Source organism: Trachurus trachurus, assembly GCF_905171665.1.
Source record: "Trachurus trachurus genome assembly, chromosome: 12".
Taxonomy (NCBI): domain Eukaryota; kingdom Metazoa; phylum Chordata; class Actinopteri; order Carangiformes; family Carangidae; genus Trachurus; species Trachurus trachurus.
The window spans coordinates 6,117,972-6,129,278 of record NC_139908.1 but is presented as its reverse complement, the minus strand read 5'-3'; the positions used below and the strand labels follow the sequence as shown (position 1 = coordinate 6,129,278).

The 11,307-nt window shown below is 39.6% G+C and overlaps 1 protein-coding gene across 1 annotated transcript; it reads left to right on the top strand.

The window, feature by feature from the left end:
• Positions 1-2,217: 2,217 nt before the first annotated feature.
• LOC310995064 (torsin-1B-like) lies at positions 2,218-10,327 on the top strand (the record flags this gene model as incomplete). Its single annotated transcript, XM_083983993.1, has 10 exons — positions 2,218-2,329; positions 3,235-3,503; positions 3,593-3,768; positions 5,102-5,229; positions 5,318-5,532; positions 6,695-6,830; positions 7,551-7,819; positions 7,895-8,070; positions 9,833-9,960; positions 10,059-10,327. The coding sequence occupies 10 exons, from the start codon at positions 2,218-2,220 to the stop codon at positions 10,301-10,303; spliced, it is 1,854 nt and encodes a 617-aa protein (XP_083840119.1). The 3' UTR covers positions 10,304-10,327.
• Positions 10,328-11,307: the final 980 nt, after the last annotated feature.

Below are 11,307 nucleotides of genomic sequence, written 5' to 3'. Positions count from 1 at the left end.
TTTTTACATTCTATCATATTTTCTTGTGTGTGGACATAAAAAAAATGTTATTTTGGTGTACCTGTGCAGGTAAAATCTTATTTTGGTGCCCGTGAAGACAAAAGTTATTTTGGTGCACATAGAGGCAAATGATTATTTTGGTTCTTCATTAGTTCATCAGTAACTACTGTAATGTTTGTGTACCTTACACAAAAATAGTAACTAATGACTAGGTAATGATTCAGTACTTATTACCTACTCATATTGATGTCTCACTTTACTATAAGGTACACAAAAAGAGTAACTAATGATTCAGTAATGATTCAGTACTCATCACCTAGTCATTTTGATGTCTCACTTTACTATAAGGTACACAAAAAGGGTAACTAATGATTCAGTACTCATTACCTAGTCCTTTTGATGTCTCACTTTACTATAAGGTACACAAAAAGGGTAACTAATGATTCAGTACTCATTACCTACTCAATTTGATTTCTCACTTTACTATAAGGTACACAAAAAGGGTAACTAATGACTAAGTAATGATTCAGTACGCATTACCTACTCATTTTGATGTCTCACTTTACCTTAAGGTACACAAAAAGGGTAACTAATGATTAAGTAATAGTTAGTTCCTCAGTAATTTGATTAGGAGTTACTGAATAACTCACCATTAACTAATAGTGAGTTCCTCATTCATTCCAAATTTGTTTCATAGTAAATAACTACTCTAAATTTTGTGCACCTCAAACAACTTTACTGTGAACCACGGTGTGATCAGTATACAGTACTACACAGCCCCATGATACATTCATTTAGCCTACCAAACATGTGACAAACTATCATATTTATTTCAAAGGCAACATGGATGGTCATATTGATGTGTATGTGGTCTGAAATTAATGAATAAAATCTTCTAAAGAATCCTGCTGTCTGTGATTTTTTAAGGAACTACTAATGTAAAGATGAAGATGAAGAAATGAAAAACCACTCATTATGTGTCACTTTAGGTCATAAAGGTTAACTACTGGACATGTTACTGAGTAATGATTCTGTACTGATGAAGTAACTAGTTCACTAATCATCAAGTTGTGATTAACTTTCTATGAAATTTGATCATGAGTTAATGAAGAACTGATCATTAATAGTTCCTCATTAACTACTCCTCTGAAATTTGATCAGGGGTTCCTGAAGAACTGACCATTAACTAATAGTTAGTTAATCATTAGTTCCTCAGTAACTACTCTAATTTTGTGTATCTCAGTTCCCTAACTAACTACTCATTAGTTCCTCAGTAACTACTCCTCTGAAATTTGATCAGGGGTTCCTGAAGAACTGACCATTAACTAATAGTTAATTAATCAGTAGTTCCTCAGTAACTATTGTAATTTTGTGTACCTTAGTTCCTCAGTAACTACTGTAATTTTGTGTAGCTTAGTTCCTCACTAACTACTCATTAGTTCCTCATTAGTTCTTCATTAGTTACTCATTAACTACTCTAATTTTGTGTACCTTAGTGTAAAGTGTTACCTGTTTTTTAATACTGAGGAATATTGAAATATCCAGATGTAAATTTACTTCATAGAATTACAAAATATTTGATCTGTTAGTTTCTTGAATTGTTTTTTTTTTTATCTGACTGGAGAACAACCAAGAAAATACATAAATAAAATCTCAACTTCTATTTGTGTCACTCTCTAGTAGTAATACCTATATTCCATTGTTTATCTCACCAGCCTGTCACATGTGTGTCTTTTCTGACATAAACTAAACTGTGGTTAATTATATTGTTAAAAGTTACTGTCTGTAGGAAGGAACACTTCCTTCAAGAGACTTCAACACTTCAAAGAAACCAAGCATCTTTCTCAGCTTGACAGACAGGTCAGTAGAAACTAAAACGACAGGAACAAAACCACCATCAGTTTGACATTCATCATCCTTCAGTCATACTGGCAACAAAAGCAGGAAACCTCTGCTGCATGGGGCTGTGTCAAGTCCAGTGGATCAGATTGGAGCAGCTTCAGCTTCTTACCCTGTGGCGCCACCTTCAGGAGAAACTCTGCAAGCGACTTCATCTCTCCTCTCTCAATAGGTTTCGGTTTTAACAGGAAAGTTTTGAGGGCAAGTGAAATGAAGATGAAGGGTCACGTCTTTCTCCTGGGGACGATGCTGCTACTGCTGTGCTCTGATCAGGCCGGAGCACAGTTTGATGATCCCCTCACTGGAGTTTTCATAGCGATGGGGGCGGCGGCTACGGCGGCGGCTGCGGCTGCGGGGATATTGAGCCCTTGGATCTACTGTCACTTCAAGGAGTGCTGTCGACCGGACTGGGTCTCCTTCAACTCTGCAGGTAAGAACACCTGGAGCCCATTGACAAAGACACACACCAGCCCCACACACGGCATATTTCATTACCAATAAGAATACAAAACTATTATTATTAGCCTAACTATTATACACATATTGTTAGTTATAATGGTAACACTACTTTATTTAAATGGAACTTTTCCGTTCTAACAACGAAGTGTTTTCAAATGCCACTGACAAAGACATACACCAGCCCCACCCACGGCATATTTCAGTTTACTGAGCTTTATATCAATCTTTTTTCTTTGTTTTTTAATTAACATGAAGGACAGATAAATACAATCAACATCAAAGACAGTTAAAAAACTTTTTTTTTTATTTTTTATCTTTGATAAAGTGAGTTGACTATTGATTTGTATGATAACCGGGACAGTAGCCTACGTCCCTCCCACAAAAGTTAGCAGTGCAGTTCATTTGTGCTTTGCATTTTTTATCTTGCAACATTTGCATAGGATCAGATATGAAATGAGAAGTAGCTACCACCTCATTTTCAAGGGGGTCCTTATTACCAACAAAAATACAAAACTATTATATTATTAACTATTGTACACATTGTTAGTAATTATAATAGTAACAATAGTTTATTTAAATGGCACTTTTCAGTTCAAATAATAACAAAGTGTTTTCAAATGCAAACATAAAAACAAATCACATGCACAATGAAAATGAGGTTAAATGAACCCATTAACCAAAACTAACCCTCAAATAAACAAAGGCCATTTGGTTTTAAACCTTTAAAGCAGAGTGGACAATGAATATTCTTGTTTTGTTTTGTTTTTTGTATAACTAAAATACAACCACTTCCTGTTTGACAACTTCACCACACCAGCATCCATGCATGAACATGATGACGGTTCAACATCAATCCTGTTGACTCTCTGTTCCCAGGACTGAAGAATGACCTGGACAACCGACTGTTCGGGCAGCACATTGCGTCACGCATCGTGTTTAAGGCCGTGAATGGATTCATGAGCACCAGCAACCCAGACAAACCTCTGGTTCTGTCTCTGCATGGGACGACCGGCACAGGGAAGAACTACATCGGTAAACTGATCGCTGAGAACATTTACAAGAAGGGGATGGACAGCGGCTTTGTTCGTATTTTCTCAGCCACACATCACTTCCCACATCCACAGGAACATCTTCACACCTACAAGGTACAAACAGAGCACAAACAACCTTCACCTGAAACACAATGACTTGGTTCTGTTTGAATAACTGTATATTTTGTCCTGTTCCTCCTCAGTCTCAGTTAAAACAGTGGATCGAATTGGGTGCCACTATGTGTGAACGCTCCATGTTCATCTTTGACGAGGTGGATAAGATGCATCCTGAACTGATCGACAGCATCAGCCCGTATCTGGACCACTACGCAAACCTGGATGGAGTTTCTTATCGGAAATCCATCTTCATCTTCCTCAGGTGAGAAGCTGAGTGGATTCATGTGGGTTTGGGTTCAGGCTCCATCAGAACTAACTGTAGAAATGAACGGTAGAGTTTTATTTGACATAATCAGTCCCCCAAGGACCCCACCCAGTAATTTGACATTGGAAAAACTCTCTTGTCCTTTTAAAGGTATAATATGTAGCAATTACCCCCATCTAGCGGTTGCATATCTGAACGTATTCTTGATGTTGCATTCACGTGAAATCGGGCAGACGTCAGGCAGACAACAGACTGCATGTATTTGTAACAGGATAAACAAGCGTCTATGTAAACAAGTGGTCCGCCAGCACCAGGCAAAACAATACAGGCGTGACAATATGTTGTCATGGTGATGTCGTATTGTTTACCTGACCCACGTTTTATCGTATTTCTCTCGAGTAAAATGACATCCGGTTGGTTTGCTGACGGCCGTCTGCCTGACTGCACCTGAATGCAACACCAGTGCCTCCGTCCTTCCTCACACTACACAGTGGTGACAGTTTTATCAGGCGCTACCTGGAAAACTTTCTCCCCGAGCCGACAGCTCCGCTGAGTTTCCGTGGTTACCTACGGTCACGCTGCCACTGAACGTAAAAAATGGCGATGCAACATGGCATAACAGTTATATAATATAAAACAACTTATTACTTGAGAAAAGTTATCCCATGTCTCTTCGTTTTGGCGTTTCTTTCATGGGAACATCCGTACGCGGCACAAAAGTTTGGCATTTTGCCAGATTCACAGCTGTCAAACCCGGTCTGACAGGTCTGACTGTTGACTGCTTGTCAGGAGGAATTACTCCTCAAGATGGCGGCCGTGAGACATTCCTGACAAGCCCGAATGCGGCATCTACATATCTATGCAGAAGACACATGACATCAACATTCTAATGCTGTTGCCACAGAGATCATTCTATGCCGACGTTGCCAATGTAACCTGATGTAAATATTTATATATTTCGGACCCGCCAAAATGTATTAAACAACTATTTATATACTATTTTTTTTTAATTCAGTAAAATTAATACTTTTATTCTGCACCCCTCTAGACATTCTGTGGATACATTATTTTTGAAAAATTAATCCTTTTGATGAAAAAGTTGTAGCTATGACCTTTAAGTGAAATTCGTATTTATGAAAGCAATATTTGATTTTTGCTAATAAAAAGCCAAATAAGTCACATACTGGGGCTTTAACAGCAAGTCCTGAGAAGAAAAAACTGTTCAGTGAAGATGTAGCAACATCTATACTTTTGTGTTTTATTTTATGTTATCATCAGTTAAAATCAGTGTTTAATTTTCCAACATGTTGTCTTTTATTTTTCTTCATAGCAACGCAGGAGGGGACGTCATTACAGATAAGGCTTTAGATTTCCGGAAAGCAGGACGAAAACGAGAGGAGATCGAGTACAAACACCTGGAAGTGTCTCTGACTGAGTCACTGTTCAACGATAAAAACAGTGAGGATGAATCACCGAAATCCTCGTCTTTGAGAAACCGGCTTCAGAGAAAAATAGTTTTTTTTAACATATGAATTTCTCCCTGCAGTTGGCTTTTTTCGTTCAAAATTGATCGACAAGAACATGGTGGACTTCTTCGTCCCGTTCCTGCCTCTGGAGCGCAGACACGTCGTCCAGTGTGTCTTGGCCGAGATGAAAAACAAAGGACTTCAGCCAGACCTGGACGTGGCAGAGACAGTGGCCAAAGCTTTAACCTACTATCCCAAAGCTAAAAAACTTTTCTCTAGCAAGGGCTGCAAGACTGTCGGTGCCAAGCTGCACTTATAAGATAAACATTTGGGTTTTTTTTTTACTCTGAATGAAAAGACTCAGCACCAGTCGAGTTATTAAATAAGAACACTGGAATATTATTAACTGTGACTGTGTTTGGTCTCAGTTTTTATGTGACGATGAAGAGTTTCTAGGACGATTTTAGTTTTTCATCTCTCTTCCATGTACAGGGACTTATTGGAGAACACTTTCTCTAATTTTCAACAATCAACATTTTTTTATCCAGATGTACAAAATATTTGGTCCGTTGGTTTCTCAAAAACTCTCAAGTTTTTTCTTTTCTGACTGAAAGTAGGCTACACAATCAGAAAAACACAACACAAATTCAATCTTTACTTTTTTCTCTCTTTTTTTAATTGTTTGTTTATTTGGAACAGACAGAAGAATACATCTGCATGACATCATTAATAAAGATAAAAACAAATGATATTCCAGTTTTGTTTGTTTTGAGTCTAAAGAATGAGCAGCACGAGCCGTTTGATAGATTCATTCGCTTTCATGGTTTCTCTGCTCCCCACTCTGTGTGTGTGTGAGAGAGAAGAATATAAGAATACATTCAGTCATCTTGATGTCACATAAATCTGCACTATGGGCATTTGAGGTAAGAAAAGATTTGTTTGAAATTCACAGCATTACAGCAGATTCATTTGACATTTCAATGCTTTACCATAGAAATCATCAGTAAACCATTAGAATTTTTGATTTTTAATGCAATTATTCTTGATGCTCGGTTTTAATGAGTTTAGTTTTATATAGAGATTCAGTTGTCTGAGTTTATTTATCAGATCAGAAGTAGGAAAGACATCCCAGCATGCAATATTTATATCTTACACCAGCTTCATTTAAACAACTGTTTCCCCAAACTATTTGCATTTGTACAACAGTCACTATTTCAGCCATACTCGCATTTGATTAAAACACCAGAAAACCTCTGCTGCTGTACCTGTGTCAAGTCCAGTGGATCAGATTGGAGCAGCTTCAGCCTCTTACCCTGTGGCGCCACCTTCAGGACAAACTCTGCAAGCGACTTCATCTCTCTCAATAGGTTTCGGTTTCTATTAACAGTTAAATGAAGATGAAGCCGATGGAGGGTCACGTCTTTCTCCTGGGGATGATGCTGTTGTACTCTGGTCAGTCCAGAGCACAGTTTGATCCCTTCACCGGAGCTTTCACAGCGGCTGCTGCGGCGGCTGCGGGGTATTTAAGCCCTTTGGTTTACTGTCGCTACAAGGAGTGCTGTCGACCGGACTGGGTCTCCTTCAACTCTGCAGGTAAGAACACCTGTCGCCCATTGACAAAGACACACACACACCAGCCCCACACACGGCATATTTCAGTTCACTGAGCTTTAGGCCTATATCAATCGTTTTTCTTTGTTTTTTAATTAACATGAAGGACAGATAAATACAATCGACATCAAAGACAGTTTTTATCTTTGATAAAGTGAGTTGACTTGTATTAATTTGTCTGATAACCGGGACAATACGTCCCTCCCATAAAAGTCAGCAGTGCAGTTCATTTGTGCTTTGCATTTTTTTTATCTTGCAACATTTGCATAGGATCAGATAGGAAATGAGAAGTGACACCTCATTTTCAAGGGGGTCCTTATTACCAACAAAAATACAAAACTATTATTATTAACTATTGTACACATATTGTTAGTAATTATAATAGTAACAATAGTTTATTTAAATGGCACTTTCAGTTCAAATAATAACAAAGTGTTTTTAAATGCAAACATAAAAACAAATCACATGCACAATGCAAATGAGGTCAACCCACAAATCCAAACTAACCCTCAAACAAACAAAGCCCATTTGGTTTTAAACCTTTGCAGCAGAGTGGACAATGAATATTCTTGTTTTGTTTTTTGGACACTCCTATAACTGAAATACAACCACTTCCTGTTTCTCAACTTCACCACACCAGCATCCATGCAGTAACATGATGACGGTTCAACAACATCAATCCTGTTGATTCTCTGTTCCCAGGCCTGAATAATGACCTGCACAACCGACTGTTCGGGCAGCACATTGCGTCACGCATCGTGTTTAAGGCCGTGAATGGATTCATGAACAGCGACAACCCGAGTAAACCTCTGGTTCTGTCTCTGCATGGGACGACCGGCACGGGGAAGAACTACATTGGGAAACTGATCGCTGACAACATTTACAAGAAGGGGATGGACAGCGGCTTTTTTCACCTTTTCTCAGCCACACATCACTTCCCACATCCACAGGAACATCTTCACACCTACAAGGTACAAACCTTCACCTGAAACACATTGACTTGGTTCTGTTTGGATAACTGTACATTTTCTCCTGTTCCTCCTCAGTCTCAGTTGAAGCAGTGGATCAAAGAAGGCGTCTCCAAATGTGAACGCTCCATGTTCATCTTTGACGAGGTGGATAAGATGCATCCTGAGCTGATCGATAGCATCATTCCATACCTGGACCACTACGCAAACCTGGATGGAGTTTCTTATCGGAAATCCATCTTCATCTTCCTCAGGTGAGAAGCTGAGTGGATTCATGTGGGTTTGAATCAGAACTGTTCTGTAGAAATTAATGAAATCACTTGTTTCTTTAAGTGTTTTATTCCTTCCTACACAATGGGTTCATCTTAATAACACGTCCTGCGGAGTAAAATCAGTTTAGTGAGGATGTAGCAACAAACAACATAGACTTATGACACTGTACATCTATACTTTTATTAGGGCCACGGGCCATTTGGCACTGGCCCCTGCAGCTATTTGGGGCCAGGGCACAAATTATGAGATTATAATGGGTGTGTATTGCACGGAATGTTCGTGTCAGAGTGCGTGACATCATCGGTTAGAGTGGGAGAGAGCCCAGAAAAATTCCTGAATTTTTCTCTTTCCACACTCCTCCCGGTCACAATTTACACTCTACACACATGATTTTTTCCAAATTTGTAGACAATCTTGTTATCTCTCTCACCATGTGCTCAAAATATCAGAGAGACTCACAGAATTTGAATTGTCAGCCTCTAAGTGCGGCCACGTCTGTCTCTGCTCCTCATTGACTCCAATACAAAGATTTTCTGAGAGAAGCAGAACGGACCCCTGTTTTAAAATTGTGAGTGTCTCCAAAATATTTACTGTAGAAACACCTAATCGTACCTAATTTTTCAGGAAGTCCTTACAGCACCGTTGATCTGTGTTTTTTTCTGATAGGAGTTACCGTTTTGTCACAGTAAGCCTAAATGCGAGACCAGTGCAGAGGCAGAAAATCGCTCTTTTTCTTGACGTTTCTGTCTGTCTCAGCCTGGGGGGCCTCTATCGTCATTGGCAACCACCTCAAGTTGCCGTGGTAACCTCTGAGCCTCAGGCCAGAGCTCGTTGACTTTATAAACAATCCACCTGGAGCTCGTTAACATGTTCATAAACAATCCACCTGGAGCCACATACAGGTAGCTGTGATTACAGTTACACACACACACACCAAAACACACAGGTAACTTCATGTGATTAAAGAGATACACACACACAGAGACACACAGACACACACAAACACCAGCACACAAGTGACTTAAAGCAGAAGTGAGTGATATATTTGTGTTAATATAAGTCTTAAATAGTTATATCTTCCGACAGCAATCACTTACATAGAGTGTTTGGTCTCTCAGTCCCTCTGCTCTGCTCTGAGCCGAAGAGAAAACATTTATCGTATCCTACAGTTTTTATCCAATGAGGAGAGAGAACGGCATGCAGGGCTGTGTGTGCAGCCAAGGAACGCCGTGAATGTGGTGACGTAGCGACGAGGACTGTTATCGTGCGTTCAAGGAAACTCGTATTTTTCCGACCGTGAAGTGGTACCAGTTCGATCTGGTAACAGTTCACCGGTCGGAAGTTACGAGTGGCCGTTATAGTGACTTTCACCGGTAAAACAGGTCGGAAAAACACGAGTGGGTTGCCTGAAACGCTACAAAGTCGTAAGTTGTGACTTGAAGCTGTAATTTACGATTTCAAAAGCCTGCCTGGAACGCAGCATTAGCGAAAACGACCGGATCACTCACTTCTGCTTTAATGTGGTTACAGCTCCTCCATATCAGAGCTCAGTGAAAGATGATCATGTGTCTGTCTGATCAGCTCTGTCTTGACCTTAAGATCGTGGGTTTGATTCCCATGTTGACAGAGATGGTATGCCCGGCAGTAGCCCCCCCTTGGTCCTATCAACATTTCCCAGAGGAAATTTTCTAGTTGATTTTGTGATAGATTCCAACATGTTGTCTCTTTTTTTTTTCTTCATAGCAACGCAGGGGGGAACTTTGTTACAGAGAAGACATTAGATTTCTGGAAAGCGGGACAAAAGCGAGAGGAGATCGAGTACAAACACCTGGAACCGTCTCTGTCTCAGTCGCTGTTCAACGACAAAAACAGTGAGGATAAAATTAATGTGAAATTCTGTAGTGTCGTCATCTTCAGAAAGAGAAAAAACAGCTTTTGAGTCTTTTAATATCTGAATTTCTCCCTGCAGGCGGCTTTTATCATTCAAGTTTGATCGACAAGAACATGGCAGACTTCTTCGTCCCGTTCCTGCCTCTGGAGTACGGACACGTCGTCCAGTGCGTCTTGGCCGAGATGAAAACCAAAGGACTTCCACCAAACCAGGAGGTGTCAGAGACACTGGCCAAAGATTTAACTGATTATCCAAAATCTGAACAGATCTTCTCCAGGAACGGCTGCAAGACCGTAGCATCCAAGCTGCACTTCTACCTCTAAGGTCAACATCAGTCGAGTTATTAAATAACAGCACTGGAATATTATCAACTATTACTGAATAAGTGGTTTGATCTCAGTTTTATATTACAATGAAGAGTTTCTAGGGTGTTTTTATGTTTTATCTCTATTCTATGTACAAGTACTTAATGTAGAACACGTTTCCTAATCTTAATCTATCGCAGTTTTTTTATCACATCTGTATTAGAATCAACAGGATGTTTTTTAATACTGAGGAATATTGAAATATCCAGATGTAAATTTACTTCATATAATTACAAAATATTTGATCTGTTACTTTTCTTGAATTGTTTTTTTTTTTTTTATCTGACTGGAGGTACACAACTAAGACAATGCAGAAATAAAATCTCAACTTCTATTTGTGTCACTCTCTATCTATCCCTTGTTTATCTCACCAGCATGTCACATGTTTGTCTTTTCTGTCATAAACTAAACTGTGGTTAAATATATTGTTAAAGTTACTGTCTGTAAATATTAAAGCAGAAGTAAGCGATCCGGTCGTTTTGGCTACTTCTTGTCAGCCGATGGAGTTAGCAGTCCCCGCCCTCGTCATGGATCTATTGGCCCTCGTCCCTACGTCACCACATTCACGCGCGTCCCTTGGCTGCACACAGCCCTGCATGCCGTTCTCTCTCCTCATTGGATAAAGGTTGTAGGATACAAGGAAAGTTTTCTCCTCGGCTTACAGCAGAGCAGAGTGACTGACAGACCCGTGTTTCGGACCAAACACTCTATAGAAGTGATTGCTGTCGGAAGATAAAACTATTTAAGACTTATATTAACATAAATATTCTGCTTACTTCTGCTGAATTTCCTTCGGGATTAATAAAGTAAATCTATCTATCTATTTAAAGGTGTACATAAATGGCCGTTTGTCCTGTTTGTCGCGCTGAGTTGTCACGAGCTGCAACACGAGTTTACCCGAGTAAGGAAAACGAATTTGATTGGTCGTTATCGAGCGGGTGGGATATTCAAAGCTTGGGGCG